Below are 16855 nucleotides of genomic sequence, written 5' to 3' on the forward strand. Positions count from 1 at the left end.
ACTGATGAGAAGTTAAAACCCTCTTTTAGAGTCCTATGAAAATTGTTTTCTCCTTTCTGGTTCTACTTTTTTGCTAAGTAAAGTCTGTGTGGATATTATCATCATCATCATCATTAGTTATTATTCGTGTTAATGGTTATACCTCTGTATCTTTTAGCCTAAGGGCATCCTTTTTCTGATTTACTCACTATATACGGTTTCCCTTGGATAGCCTTGTCCTAATCTGTAATGTCATGTATCATGTGTTCTCTAGTGACTTAATAAATATATATGCTCATTTAATAAATCTTTATTGAGTATCTACTATATGCCAGGCACTGTTCTATGCTCCTCGGGCACCCGAGTGAATAAAAAAGACTGAAATCTTATCTTTGTGATAGTTTCTACCTTTTCTAGTGGACTGTCCATTTTAGACTTCTCACCAGAATTCCAGACTCATGTATTCAGTTTCTTATTGGTCATATGCACCTGGAAACCCAAGTTGGACCTAGGCACTTGGATACTCCGAGGCACACTGAGATGATCACATTTCTTCAACTTACTCCTGTGGAACCCCAGTGATTTAGGTTGAACCCCTGCCTTCCCCTCACCTTCAGTAAACCCTCTACCTGCATCTTTTCACACCCACCACTTCTCAGTCTCCAGTGGCATTCATATCAGCTTTCATCACGGTTACTGGGTCATGAATTCATGCTATCTGTTCTTTTTCTTGCTCCCGGATGGCCCCCCTTGTATCCATTTCTTACTCTGCCATGGAACATGCCTTCTAAAATACACATCTGACCTTGTCTCTTTGTTTTAAGATCTCTCCTGGTGGCTGCTTTACCTCTTGCCCCCCTGCCTAGCCCCACTCTTTCTCTAGACGGGCCCAACTGCTCCCTCCACCTGCTCCAGCCTCATTTCCCTGACTGACTCAAGCAACTGGCATGACCCTGGAAGCCTCCCTTCCCAGGCCGTCCGCTCCATGGCAGTCTCCGCCCCTGCACTGAGCCATCACCTCTCCTTTGCTGGAGTTCTCTGTCTCCTGGGTTTCACCAAAGCTTCCCGAAGGAAGCCCAACCTGGAACCAGAGGCAGCCCAGTGCCTGGGGCACGGTAAGCACTCAGCCTGTGTTTGTTGGATGAACGAACCTTTCACCAATGGGAAATAATTTATTGACCTGCACTTTTAAGGCATTTTACATCCTACCTCAACTATGGCAGCTGAGGGACTAAGAATTCCAATTCCGTAAAATATTGGAGACATCCTTTCCTCCCTCAAAAGATGTTTTTTGGTTTTGGATTTTGGGTTTTTTTCCTTACCTTTTCTCCAACACTTGACTTACATATATTTGATCTTGACAGTCAAGTTTTGCCTGATTCTTCAGTAGGTGAAGCACAGCTAAAGGTAAAAATCACAGCCATTCATGCCAGAAAAGTTTGTAGCTGAGTGCTGGTTCAAGCACTTATTTCCTGAGCACCTTGGATACGTAATGAAATTCTCTGAGCCTCAGTTTCCATAAAATGGGTATAACTAAATAACATGCAAAGCTGTTGGCACATATCATAAATTTTGTTTCCTTTCTTCTTCGCTGTGCACACTTACCCTTTAAGATACACACCTTGCCTGAAATATAGTCCCCTCCATTCCTTCTGTTGAAATCCTTTTCAAGGCCCAACTCTCCTTATAATCTTCTCTGTGCAACTGCCCCCAGTCCCTTCAGCCCTGTCCTGTCCTCTGTGCTCCAGTAGTTCCATGTCTTATTAATTCTGCCCAGCAAATCCATACTCAGTACCTACTATGTCCTGGGTGTTAATTTCGGTGCTGGGAATGCAGCAGTGATCAGATCGGATGTGTAAATGCTGAAGTCATAGTGGAGAGAAATAAACATATCAATAAATATAAAAACAATATTAGGGTCAGATTAATATAGGTGCTCCAAAGGGTGATGGGAGAGAAGTAACTGGAATGGGGGTGTCAGGGAAGGTGCCAGGCATGGAAAGAGTTAGGAACAGCAACTGCAAAGAGCAGGCACCTTCATTCCAAGGCTCTGGCCAGGGAAGACGTACGAATTTGCCAGAAAAGAGCAAAGGTGGTTGAACTGCAGTTGGCTAAGGAAGGTGGAATGAGGTGAGACTGGTGAACTAGGCTGGGACCGGATGGCATAAGGGGCCACGGGAAAGAGTTTGGATCTTATTCCAAGCCCCACTGAAGGGTTTCAGGCAGGGGCATTAACAGTGTCATTTGAGATTTCTCCAGATGCTGTGTGTTGGTACGTCTACTTGAACTCCCACCAGAGTTCTGATTTGCACTATAGTTTCCAGTGACGGTAGCTGCCTTTTCTATCAAATTGTGGTTCTGTGAGGCCAGTGATGCAGTTTTATTCTTGTTTTGATCAGTGCCTTGTGTGCAGTGCTCCCTGACAAATTCTTGCCAAATTAAATTGAAATATCCTGCAGCCTCTGTCTTTCTTGCCTGCGATTGTAATAATTGTAATTGCAATATTTCTAATCACTGTAGGAAGCTTGCAGTTGCCAACCAACTCGGAACGAGTACATTTTTCCTATTTGAATTCCTCTCAGGCCTTCCTGCAATTGTAGGGCTGTCAGCTGACTTCCTGTCTCCTCGCCAGGTCTACTCCCCGCCCTGGACTGAATGTTTATAGTCCGCCCCCTCCAACCGTCTGCAGAGCATGAGGCCCGCTGCTGGGGGTGCTGGGTGCAGCCGGTCTGGTCTGCTTTCAAAGGAAGCACGGCTTCTAGCTTTGTACACCGCACTGCATCAGATAATAATGGAACGTGTAGTGACCATTTGCATGTGCCAGGCACCTTACAGACACAGCCTGCCCTTCCACTGGCTGTGCAACTTGGGGCAGGTCATCAGTCCTCTCTAAGCCTGCTTCCTTGTGTGCAGAATGGTGACAGTCCGAGCAGAGTGTCTCGCACGGTTGTTCCAGGGCCATAGAGGAGATCACATGTGTCAGACACTTAGCACAGCACCTGGCACGGAGTCAGCACTTATCCAATGTCAGTTATATTAGTAGTAGTGCTGTCAGCGTGCGTGATTTTATTTAGTCCTCATAGCAGCTCTGCTAGCAGCTCTGCAGGGAAAGTCTTACTACATCCAGGGTCAACATTAGCTGCATGTAGATATGGCTGTACTAGTTGCTAAGACTACTGCAATGTTTCTTAGTTGCCAAATTAGCCACTGTCCCAGCCCTCCAAAGACCCCTCTCCCACTAGGACACTACAGCCTTCTCTGTCCAGGTGCTTTCCCTGGGATCCTGGAATCCTTGTCTTCCCCACTCCCAGTCCAGCAACCACAGGGACAGGGACAGGGCCCCGGACAGCAGGAGGCCTCCCGGGTCCAGCCACACTCAGCCAGTTCTATTCGGAGCGCTGACTGGCTGATTGTACCTGCTTCATTGATGGGTAAAGCGAAGCACAGAGGGGAAAAGTCAAGTCACCCATCATGTAAATGGAAATCCTAAGACGTCAAACTTCAGAATCTATTACCTAGGCTTATTCCTCTACACTGAGCTTCTCCTCAGCACTGATTAGAAACACTAACAAAAGCCATTTTTTGGCTTTTTGAATTTGGAGAACCTATGCCCTGGCCGCCGGGTGATTCAGTGTCTGATCAGTTCAGGAAGTAGTCAGTGACACCTGCCTGTTTTCACCTCTATGGCCCACCCCACTCACTTCCATGAATCTCATTTAAACACGATTTGGGCCCAATCCTTTACCCTCACTTCCAGTATTGACAGAGTCTTTGATATGAAGACTCTATGTACAGCCACCCTGGGAAGTACTTACCATTCCTATCTCTATTTTTACAAACTAAAAAGAAGATGAGAATGAGGTTAAATGTGGTAACTCATGGATATTATATACGAATACTAAATAAGAAATTAGAATAATATAGAAGATAGGCCCCTTAATGCCAATGAAATTCGGAGTTGGGAAGTGAAAAGGATCCCTCTTAAATTGAAGACACATGCCTGGACTTAAGATATGGAAAGCAAAGGTGGTGTCTCCTTCAACGTATACATTTACTTCTTAATTGTGCATTCTGAGCTGCAAAGACCCCCTCGGTTTGTCTCGAAATGTAAACATTTTTAACAGAGTCTTATGAAGTCCTAAAATCTTAGGTTTTCAAGATTGAGCAGTTACATAATTGGCTTAATTAGATCCAATTACACAATTAGCATAAATTAGAAACAATAGAATCAGAACATATAATTTCATCGTTATGACACATAACAACAATGCAGACATTAAGTCGGCAAATGGTGCTAAAGGAGGAGGGGTGCATACAAATCCCGGACGACTCGATGTCTTTCACGAGCCCAAACATCTCCCCCTCCAACAGTTACTGCTCAAAACCTGGTTCGACTATAAACAAGATTGATTTTGAGTTCTAGACACAGAAAACATCTGGAAAATTGTGAGTTCTTTTCCTCCCTTCTGGAGCCAAAGTAATGGGTGACTAGATTTCTGTTCTATCTCATTGGAAAGACCATCCCTCTCTTTCTGAAGTCTCGGTAGATTATTGCATGGGAGAATTTACTCTTTAGGGTGAGGTCCGCTGTAAAACCCTCCACTGCACATGTATGCCCCTCCGCCAGGACGCAGCCTCAGGCCCACTCCTGAGATGCGGGCATGGGTGCGGGGAACTGGGTTTGAGAAACACGGCGAGAGGGGATTAAATTGCCTTGGCTTTCAAATCAGCCACATGATTTCTAATACTGCATTCATTATACTTGGTTCAGGTGACCTAACCCTTCCTGCTGCATCTTTATCTTCCAATTTCAAAAGAGGGGAAAAGATGACATTTGACTAATGAGAAATTCATGTTCTAAACTCCTGCAGCTATTTTGGTGTAACTTTCTGTAAATTATGTCCAACTACCAGAGGGCTAAGAAAAAACCATTCATTTGTTAATTTACTCGTTATTTTATTATTCGTTCAATAAATGTGTTGAGCTTCCTGGGGGAAAGAGACTATTTCTTACTTATCCTTCTGTATCAAACCCATAACACAGCTGCTAGGAGACAGGAAGCACTCACTGTATATCAAATTGCTTTTAAGGCATATTACAGATATTACCTGCCCTGCTATTACAAAGAACAAAGGGCTATTCTGTTCCTGGCTGTGGCCTTCAGGAAACTCACAACCCTTCTTTGTGTCAAGACAATTATTATGTTAACAAAAGCATGAGTTAAATTGTCCTAGCGGACATCGCCATGATAGCGGGACACTAGACAGGAGTCAAGTAAACAGGAGTCAAGTAAATGGAAGAGTTTAAAAGTACCCTGTACTAGAATGAGGAAGAGATCCTCACAAACGCATGGTCCTGGGGGGTGGCCAGCCAGGGTCTCAGTGGCAGCCCAGTACGGTGGAGCACACAGGGACGGCGGCAGGTCTCTGAACGGGCCCAACACCTCTCTCACAGGCACCTCTGGTTTTGATCCCACTGTTTGCCAAATTAAGTCAGAAATATCCCCAAAGGCCCCAACCATATCTCAGCAAATGAACACTGAAAATCTGAAAATGTCCTCAAAATGTGAGAGAAACATCTAAAAGCCTTGGGCATTTTTTCTAATGATCTCAATTTTGTTTGTTCCTCCTCAGTCATCATCCTTTGGGTAATGGGAGAAGCAAAAGGGCTTAGTGATGCTCAAAGGCCATTACCAGTACAGGCTGGAGGATTTATCCTTTTATACCCTTTCCTCCATTTTATTGGATTCCCTTTCATTATTTTTAGTTTCTAGCATGGGCCTTCCCTTTCCCTTCTCATTTTCTGTTCCCAATAAATACAGGCTCAAAATATCAATTCCCTTATCAAAAATGAGGGTTCCCTTGCCAGGGGAAAATATATTCCCCAAATACCTTGATCAACTCACATCTCCCCTAACAATATCCCAGAAGAAGCTTTGTGTTCGTTCAATACTCAGACAGTGGCTGATACTCAAACAGCTTAGTTTAGCATCTAAAGGCAAGGGAAGGAAGATTTCAATCTCTCTTCATATTTCAGTCTTGATCCTATTACTGGATGGATGTGGAGGCAGAAGTATATTTCCTTAGAGTCGAACATCTAGAAATCAATTTATTTACAATGTATGGCTTAATGCATATCGATATAAACACTCCTCATTGGCCTAGTAATAAAGTTGAAGCCCTGGAGGTGAAAAAACTACCGAGCAGAGAAACACCCCCCAAACTTGTTATATGCTTGTTTTCCTCATGCCATAAGGAAGGAGGCACTTCCTAAGGGTCTCAAAGTACAAATCAGATATAAACAGTGTAGTGGAATTCAGGGGAGTTGTTTTATGAATACGAGGATCTTCCTCATTTTCTTTTTCATAAATCCTTGAGGGTAAAAGGTGCATCAATTATGAAGAATTAAAAGCTTCTTTCAAAGCTCTACTGATAAACAAGCACTTAAATCAACTTGGTAAATGAAGCTATTTTTAAGGAGCAAAAATAAAAGTGGTAGGAAAATGTCTGTAAGGTTTCCTTCCAAACTGTTAAGAGTAGTTGCCTATGGGTTGGAGAGAGAAAATATAGAGTCTTTGAATTGAACTGCAGACTTCCTTCAATTTGCTGTGTGCTCTAAAATCTCAATCTCTCTCTCTCTCAGAGAATCAGGATTACAAGGCCATAATCTCCACAGTTTTGAAGTAACAGATTTTCTAAATTGGGTCCATTAGCTACAGATTTTTTGAAATGTTCCAAAAAGGCTATTCCAGTAAGTGAGCACTCTTCTGTGTAAATGACTTTTTGTTTCCATCAGTCCAGAGCTTAATAATTTTACTCTTCCTTCTCCTGGCCATTGAAATTCAGAAACCGTGCCTGTTGTCCTGGCCATGCCCTGCTTGGATGAGAATGAGACAGTTCCTATTGGAATAAGCTGGTGAGCGCTCCTCCCTCCCATCACGACTCTGGAGAGAGCTGATGGAATAGGATGGGCAGAAACATGGATAAGTATATAGATCCTTAAAAATTCAAGTACAAGTGCTTGGCAAAATGCTGTTTTTCATGTTAAGGTGAAAGACGGGTCTTATGGTAAAAGGCACCTGGTGATTTCCTTATTACAAAACCCAAAGTCTCCGTTTGACCAGTCTCTCCTTTATGGCCTCTCTGCAGCAATTAATGCTGTTGAAACTCTGACACTGCGAGGCTCATTGCTTGGCTTTTGACACACTCCATGTCCTGGTTCTCCTTCTGCCCCTTTTATTGTCTTCCTTTCTACTTACTTTACTTGCCTTTCTTCTTTTTCTTGAATAGGGGATCCCCCAGGTTCTGTCTCGGGCTTTCTCTTCCTTTCTCTCTTTACACATTCTCCCTTCTCCCATCTCTCTCTAATCTGATGGCTTCAACTGTCACTTCATGTGGAAAGTCACAGTGAAAACTGTCAGCTACCGAGTACCTCCGCGGTGCTAGCCACGTTTAATGTATCATCTCATCTCACACCAATCTTCTTCCTTTTAGATGAGGAGGCAGAGGCCCTGGTAAGTTCAAAGATTTATCCAAGATATCCCAGACCACACAGCAAGTAAGTGACAGAGCTAAGGTTTAAGCCCAGATCCTTCTGGCTTGAAGGCTCATGCTGTTGTCACTACCCTGTCCCTCCTAATTTATGACTCAGCTTCTAGTCTCATTTCAAAATCAACAACTGTTCTTTTCTGACCAGACTCTCCTCTTGCAGAAGACCTTCTGAAACTGATACAACACCTTTCTCCCAATGACCAGGCTCACAATGTCCGGTGTCTTGGGCTCATCTTATAGTCTAGCGCCTCTCCTCATCCTCCCTACCCCTAAACTCATCAACTGCCAAATACCACCTCTGATTTCATCTCTCCCTGCTCCCAACCAGCCTATGCACCACAGCCTAACTACTGTTCTAGGCCACATCATTCCCGCAGTGAAATCCTTCAGTGGCTTCCCATTCCTGATGAAATGATATCCCAAACTGACAACCATTCAGAAGTCCGATCTACTTTCTCTCTCATATCTCTCAGAGCTTCTTGACAAGTGGACTATGTCCCCCAAGTGTCTGCGTGGTCCATCTCTACGCCTTTGCTCAGGCTGCTCCCTCTTACAGGAACTCACTCTTAATCTAACAGACACCCTCAAACTACACAATTCCTACCCTGTCTGATATACTGCCCCCAACACACACCCAACAATTCCCTTCCACCACCTCTCAGTTGGATGTCACTCTACATCTTCAAGCCTTCACAGATTTTCATTTGTTCCACTCTTGGGGAACTTAGCCTATTTTACTTTCTGGTTGTTATTCTTGTCTCCCTTTAATTAAGCTCTGAATTCCTTGGCAGAGAAGGAATATGTCAGACTCTTCAATGTATTCCCCAAAATCTTTTAGTCCAAGGGACACAACAGATAATGTAAATATGTATTCACTAAATATGGATTACATATGTATTCACTAAATTGACTCAAACTTTGATAAAATATAGCAATGTGAAGTTACATTTTCAACGTAACGCTCTACATGTTTTTCCCCCAGCAAGCAGATGCAAAATATTTCACATCGATGGTCCCTGAGCATCTGGAGATCCAGAATGTATAAATAATGACTATGAGTATCTATCTTCAAACTGATTACCTTTTTCCCTTTTTTTTTTTTTTAAATATTTTATTTATTTATTTGAGAGAGAGAGACAGCTAGAGAGGGAACACAAGCAGGGGGAGTGGGAGAGGGAAAAGCAGGTTTCCCGCTGAGCAGGGAGCCCAATGCAGGCTTGATCCCAGGATCCCGGGATCATGACCTGAGCCCAAGGCAGATGCTTAACGACTGAGCCACCCATGCACCCCAAGAATACTTTTCCTAATGTAGAAGGGAGAGAGGGCAGAAAAGGAAACATGGAGAAAAAGAAATAATACTAGGTTCTGCCCACTGTCACATAAAGAATGACAACTTCATAGTAAGATGCAAACCTCTAAGCACATAGAACAACTTATAGCAGGATGCAAGTCAAAAAGAATAAAAAAAAAGAAAAATGCACAGCAATAAAAATTCAATTTACATGTAGCTCTCCTGTGACACATAAATATTGTCAGGTAAGATAAATTACTGCAATGTTAACTTGAACTTATTAATATGTTACCCGCCAAACATATTCTTTGGTTGCTCCGTCTACTGTAGTTTATGTCTTCCTACATGCATGACCAGCTTCCAGAAGGAAGGACACACAGCCACTGTCACCTGGCTCTCCACCCCAGCTTCAGCACTGGAGCTTACTAAATGTTATCCTTGGGACCAGGCAGCAAGGAGATCGGGACTCTCTAAAGCCTCATTCTCAAAGTGTTGTAAGAAGATTTTTGAGAAAAAAATTCCAACATGCAGCTATGTTTATTATAAGAATACAAGAATTTCTATCAACGCAGTAATACTCACTAAATGTGCATCATGATACACTAAAGTTGTAACTTTGACTTCTCTTTAAGCCACTTAGTTTTAATCTTCTGTAAAGCAGAAGAAGGTCCAAATCACGGACAACCACAGCCTCCTCTACTGATCTTAATGAGGAGTTATGAACAAACAACTAGGATGGCAGAATCCGTGCCAATCATTCATTACCAACCACCCAAACTGCATATAGACAGTGAGCCAGTGTTCTCCCATTGAGATCAAACATTATACTCCCCCCAAACCTGGTTCAGTTTCTTCAACTCCTGATTTCTGAAATCCAAGGAATTTCTTAAAGTATGACTCTTCTGTTCATATTTGCCAATGGGCAAGTTCTAGATTTGGGGAACTGAGACATCAGCAATGACACGAGGTCAGAAGATGACAGACGTGACTGAGATGGTGCTACTCATTGCACAGAGAATGCTTCAGTGAATACCATCTGTGCACTGGAGACTTAGATTTGGTTTCTAAAACCAAGAAGTCCAATGATTTAGCCAGCATGAGGACTCCTCAGTGATTGACAGTCCTATTTAGAAGTTAACACAATGACTGGGAGAAGGGTAGGGTAGAGAAGGGGAAAGCATACACATGCAATCTAGTCACAGGTTCAAACGCTCTCATCACTCACCACAATCATTTGAGCCACATAACTTTCAGGTCCAGTGTATTCAGTTGGGTCTTTAACCTTCACCAGGACTAGGAAGTACAAATAATGCCACATATTGTGTTCTGACTTGATGTGCTCCTCAAATGAAACCGTTTTATTATCAAACTTGTCCCTCTCAAGTCCTGCAAAACACAGAAAGCACAATGTATGTAATTTGTCATTTAATCAGCACTTCTTAGCATAAAAACAAAACATCACAATTATGTGAATAAAGGCTTTCCATGAGTGTGCCAATTTAGAATGTTATGATTAAAAACACCACAGTACAAGACCTCCAGAAAGAAGGCCATAGCTTGTAGATTTCTTCCAAATGAACATTCTCTCCCCTCCACCCCCCACCCAATGGATCCTTGGAGATGCACAGTCCTGTTATAGTTGTAAAATTTGCAGAAAATTTTAAATATAGCCATGTCAAAACTGTCCAACTAAACTGGACCACAAATCCAAGAAAAAGAAGTAAAAATGACCGTGCAATAAAAGGCATGCTTGCTAATCAGGACAGGAAAAAAAAAAGTTATTTTATCCAGGAACTTGGGTAAAAAATGGAGACGCAGGTGAGATAGTCATCTTGAAAAGCACTTGTACTCAGTGAAGGGCAAGCCAACGTCCACTGTTATTTTTGCTCTGAGTGTGGTGAGGGCTCCAGCCCTTTGGACTACTGTGTTCCTGGCATTTTAAGGAGGGGATGGTCTGTTCAATATCCAGGGCAGATTTTCAGAGGCTGGAAGGACACTGAGGAGAAGTTCTACATAGTAAGATTCTTTTCTCTCAAGGGTTGAAGAGTGGATGAAAGAAAATGAATGGAGATGAAGAAAAACATCTATGGAAAAATGAATTCTATTGCCAAGTAAAATGGGAGGTTGGGATTCAGTCTGGTTTTGCAGTTCAGATACTGGAGAAGAAGCTAGGAAATTGAATTCCAATCCTGGCTATTCTTTCCTAAGCATATTTAAAAAAAAAAAGCCATTCAGGCATGAAGAAGACTCTTTTAATAATAAGATATAAAGTACAATAAGTAAAAAGAAAAAAAATCTGTCCCTAGTGGAAGGGTGACCTTTTAAATTATATTACTGGATATTTTAATGGAAAATACCATAAAATTAGCTGGCTGATGGTGATGCCTCATCTTATTTGACCCATCATCAGCTCAGCATGGCCCAAATAAAATCCATACTCTTCCCCCAAAACTGCTCCACCCACAGTCCTCCTCTTCATTCCATGGCAACTCTAGTCTTCCAGTTGTTCAAGCCAAAAACCGAAGAGTCATCTTGAATCCTCTCTTTCTATCACCCATATCCAATTCATGTGGAAATTCTTTTGGCTCTACCTTCGGCATATATACGTGGAATCTCGTCCCTTTTCAACACCTCCACAGCCGTAGCTCTCATATGAACCTTCATCATCTCTCACCTGGACTACTGCAATTGCCTTCCAGGCCTCCCTGTTCCCATTTTAACTCTCAGTGGCCTATGCTCAACATAGTAGCCACTAAGATCCTTTGTAACACGAGGTAGGATAGTGTCTCTCCTCTGTCCCAAACCCTGCGGGTTCTCTACCCACTCAGAGTAAAGGCCAAAGGCCTTACAATGGCCTATGAGCGGGGCTGCCAGATAAAATACAGGATGCTCAGGGGATGCCAAGTTAAGTTTGAAGTTCAGATAAATAATGAGCAATTGCTGAGTATAAGTAGGTCTCATGTAATATATATTTGCTAAAGAGATCTGGCCTTCTAGCCTCTCTCCCCTTGTCTCCCACTCTCCTGCCTCTTGCTAACTCTCATCCAGCCATCCTGGCCTCCTTGCTCCTCACAGGCAGACTCCTGCTTCAGGCCTTTGGACCGGTTGCTTCTTCTGCCCACAGTGTTCTTCTCTTTGGTGTCTCTCTGAGTAACGTGCTCATTTTTGAGCTTTTGCTCAACTCTCGCCTTCTTTGTGTGGCTTAACTTGATCACCCTATTTAATCCCACAACCTGCCCCTTCCCTTTTGCCAACAGCCTCAATCACTCTTTCTCTTTTATCCTCTTTTTCCCAGGGTGCTTATCACCTCCTAACAGAATGTACATAGTCATATCAAAGTCGTTAAATTACACTGGACCCCAAGTCTAAGATAGAGGGGTAAAAATGATTATGTGAGAAAAAGCCTGCCTGCTACTCAGTACAGAAGAAAGGAATGCCATTTTATCCAGGAGCTTAGATAAGAACTTATTATGTTTATTATTTATTGTGTGTCCAGGAGCAGATATATTTGTCTCTTTTCTTCACCAACGGTCCTAATAGCTAACGTGGGTGTCTGGTTTATAGTCATCCCTGAATACAGTATTTATGGAATGAATTAAGAATATCTCACTAATAAAATGTTATTTCACTTGGGTGACTATAATAAAAACAGATTAATAACTAATCTTGGTGCTGATGTGGATGGACTGGAGCCCTCATACTCTGTTGGTGGGAATGTAAAAGAGGCAGCTACTTCAGGAAACAGTGTGGCAGCTCCTCAAAAGGTTAAACAGAGTGACCGCATGACCCAGCAATTCCACTTGCAGGTACCTAACCAAAGGAACTGAAAACATGCATCCACACAAAAGCTAGCACAGGAATGTGCACAGCAGCGTCATTCATTAGAGCCAAAAGGTAGAAACATTCCAAACATTCATCAGTGAATGAAAAGATGAACAAAATATCTCTTATCATACAATGGAATTTTCAGCCAGACAAAGGATGAAGCACTGACACATGCTACAAGCAGGTCCCAGAAGGCCACATATATGATCCCATTGATGTAAAATGTCCAGGAGAGGCAAATCTGTAGAGACAGAAAGTAGAGCGACACTTGCCTAGGGCTGAGGAGGAGGAAAGGTTGGGGGTGGAGGGTTGGTGATGATGGCTAAAGGGTATGAGGTTCCTTTTGGGGGCAATGAAAATGTTCTAAAATTGATTGTAATGATGGATGCACAACTCTGACTATATACTAAGAACCACTGAACTGTAGACTTTAAATGGGTGAGTTGTAAGGTATACAAATTATATCTCAATACAGCTACTTAAAAAGAGAGAGAGAATGTTAAAGTAGATTTTCCCAGAATCCAGTTCAAACAATTACCTTCCTGTTGCAAGGTACATAGGGCTATAAAAATAATGTGTCTACTATCAATTAATCTGTAATATGGTAGAGGAAGCAGACAGCTTGCATTATATCCTGAAGTGGTATAAACTGCCAAGAAAGCACAGAGGAGGACAAAATGAATTGTGACAAGGTACATTTTAAAAGGTTTTAAAGAGGTGTAGAGCTTTAAGTGTCTAGCCTTGAAACAGGATTATGGCAAGTGGAAAAGAGATGAATGGTAATAAAAGCTAGCTAATTTTTATTGAGCACCTATTTTGCTGACAACAACATAAAAGATGTTTAAATTATGCTCNTTTTAAAGAGGTGTAGAGCTTTAAGTGTCTAGCCTTGAAACAGGATTATGGCAAGTGGAAAAGAGATGAATGGTAATAAAAGCTAGCTAATTTTTATTGAGCACCTATTTTGCTGACAACAACATAAAAGATGTTTAAATATGTTCCTATGGGGCGCCTGGGTGGCACAGTGGTTGAGCGTCTGCCTTCGGCTCAGGGCGTGATCCCGGCGTTATGGGATCGAGCCCCACATCAGGCTCTTCTGCTATGAGCCTGCTTCTTCCTCTCCCACTCCCCCTGCTTGTGTTCCCTCTCTCGCTGGCTGTCTCTATCTCTGTCTGATAAATAAATAAAATCTTTAAAAAAAATAAATATGCTCCTATAATTACAATAATCCAATCTGACCTTTCAGCATGTGAGGAAAGAGATTCAGAGGAATTCAATAAATTGCTCAAGTTAACACCTCTCGTTAGTGGAGAAGTTGGTTGGTATTTAAACAGAAAAATGTCTAGCTCTAAACCCATGTTCTTTGGCCTTCTGAGCAAAAGAAATGGCAGGGCAAAGCTACAGATGAAAGTGGATCACCTGTTTGGGGTAACGTCAATTCCTCCAAAGGCAACATCTGGAAATGAAGATGTAATGGTACACTTGGCACAAACCGTGAAGAGTTTTATTTATTTTTTTATTTCTTTTTAAACTGTGAAGAGCTTTAAATGCAAAGCTATGGAGACTGCACTTTATCCTGAAGGCCTTTGAATGGAGACTAGCCTATTCAGAGCTGGGCTTCAGGTAACCTCCTGTGGGGGGATTTAGAGGAAGACTGGGAGCAGAGGCTAAGAGTAGGGAGACCGAGGGACTAGGGCGGTGGAGGGTATAAAGGCAGGGAACTGGTTGTCTTTCATCTTTTTTGCTTCTTGCTCTCGAAGCTTTGTTGGTCATTCCCATGGTTTCAACCATCACAGTGCGGGTGATGTAGTCCCAGCACTGACTGTTCTCAACTTCAGTTTCTATTTCTAGCTGTCTACTGGGTGAATCCCCCTGGGTCACTTATGGGCAGGGCAAACTCAGCTCAGCAAAAATTTGTTTCTTTATCTCTTCTTCACCTCTATTAATGAAGTCCTTGTCAACCCGGGAACGTGAAGTCATCCTTGTACTCATACTCCGACAATCTACTCTGTGCGCATTTCTGAGAGTGACTCTGATTTTCTCACCATTCTTCAAACAAACCAAGCCCTTGGAAAATTTCATGCCTTCACCTCCTCTATTTCCTGCCTTACAGGTATTACTTCTTCAAGACCCAGCTCAACTACCACTGACTTACACAGACACAGTTAGTGGATCCTCCCCATGCCCATAACACCTCGCTATGAAAATTTATCTATTTCTATGTTAGCCTCTACCACTTAATTGTCTAATTTATTTTTGTATTAGCAGCACCTGGCATAGTATCTGGAAAACAGTAGGGCATTCAACTAACATTGACAGAATAATTGAAAAAAAAATGAATAAGAGGGAGAGATTGAAGAGAAGTTTGTGGATGAAAATTTAACAGGGCTTGATGTCCAATTAGAGGTACAGATTTAGGGGGAATCAAGAATGACCCTAAAATTTCTGACCTGAATGACTGAGTTTATGGTAATATCAGTACAGCAAGGAAAAACAAAAAAGGAGGAAGAGATTTTGGAGGGAAGATACATTTGATTGGGGATGTACTGAATTTATGATGCTTATAGAACAACCAGTGTTGGGCTGTCAGGTACGAAGCTAGAAATTTTAAACAGAGACATAAAATTGTAAAATACTAATTCAAGAATAACTGACATAAAATAAACAATCAAAGCCATGGTATTGGAGGAGATGACCAAGGCAGAAAGAAAGGAAGGACAAGAGGAACTCTTGTGTGCTCAACACAAAGGTTTCAGAAAAAATAAGACCATACCTATGTTGTGTTTCCCAGACAGTATGACTAAGGTGAGGGCACACACCCACCCATCACCCAGGCACCCCATACCTCTTCTCCGCTTTATTTTTCTGCATAGCCCTTAGCATCATACATTCTATGTGTACTGGAAAATGAGCTCCATCATGGCAGTAAATTTTGTCTATTTTTGTTCACTGCAGTACCCTGGCACACAGTAGATAATCAATAAGTAACTGTTGAACAAATAAGTGTATAAATAACCTTGATGCACAAGTTCAGATAAAGAACTAATATACTAAAAGAAGAACACAGACATCGCCTAGAAAGATCTTTCATTCTAGGCACCTGACTACCATCAATCCTTTCTCCATTTGGGTATTTTGTCACACTGGTCGGCCAACATCTCCTTCTCACTGGATTTTCAGCCTCTGGTAATTCAAACTTAATAATTAATATGGATACCAGTGCCAATGTGTTCCTATGCTTACCGCTTCAGCTCTGTCATCTGCTATGCATCACCCTATCATGACTGCCTTCTGGATCACTAGCAATTGTTTTCTGAGTCATAACTCTCAAATATCTGGTCGTTGCCTTCAAGGCTAGGAACATCCCATCTGCTCTCATTGCCTGTCACAGAATCTACCTTCTCCTCTGTTGCTACTCTGGGTGTCACTTCATACGTGTGCTACGGGAGCCAATTCTCTCCTACTGTGGAGATTCTCTCCTCTGTTGTTTGACATGATATCCCTCTTTGGATCACAAATTAACACCCAACTCTTACAAGAACCATTTATCAATTAATCACTATTTCATCACCTACTAGTACAACTCCCAAATATTCCAATTGTCTAAATCATTCTTGTCATTAAGTACTTTTAATGTATATGGTATGTATTACATCTTATATGTGGTAAGCAATTCCAGAACGCATGCATATGTAGCTATACATTATGATAATGCTTCTCACATGTTTCTGCTAAAGGTCCTTTGAGGGCAGAGAGTAGAGAAACTTTATGCTGCACAGGTCACAGGGGTTAGCAGCTATAAGTGCCTGGGATTACTTTTCAATTCTTTTAAAAAAAATTCTGTTTTATTTTAAATGTTCACATTAAATTTGTTTTACTTTAAAAAATTTATTTTACTTTATAGCATACTATTTGTTATAATGTAAAAAATACTATTAAAATTTAATCTTAGGTGAAATTACTTAAATGGTCTCAAATTTTTGAATAAATGTGAAGCTTTTGGAAAATAGACCATGTTGATCTAATATCTCCTCCTTATGCCTCCTGTTTATCACCCTATATCTCTGGGGGTAAGGTGTATGCTATAGAAACAATACCCTGAATGTGACAAAGTTTAAAATAACTTGGAATTGGTGCACCCAGGTTTTTGTCTGCAGTATATATCAATTTAGTACTTACCCGTTTTATCTTCCTTTTGTGGGTTATAAGC

The 16855-nt window shown here is 41.8% G+C and overlaps 1 protein-coding gene across 1 annotated transcript in view; it reads right to left on the bottom strand.

The window, feature by feature from the left end:
• ITPR2 (inositol 1,4,5-trisphosphate receptor type 2) overlaps positions 1–16855 on the bottom strand; it is a 494278-nt gene that overhangs the window by 44137 nt on the left and 433286 nt on the right. The window contains 1 exon segment of the mRNA XM_034646080.1: positions 10046–10206. Within this exon segment, the coding sequence (XP_034501971.1) occupies positions 10046–10206 (161 nt within the window).

Source organism: Ailuropoda melanoleuca, chromosome 16 (assembly GCF_002007445.2).
Source record: "Ailuropoda melanoleuca isolate Jingjing chromosome 16, ASM200744v2, whole genome shotgun sequence".
Classification (NCBI taxonomy): domain Eukaryota; kingdom Metazoa; phylum Chordata; class Mammalia; order Carnivora; family Ursidae; genus Ailuropoda; species Ailuropoda melanoleuca.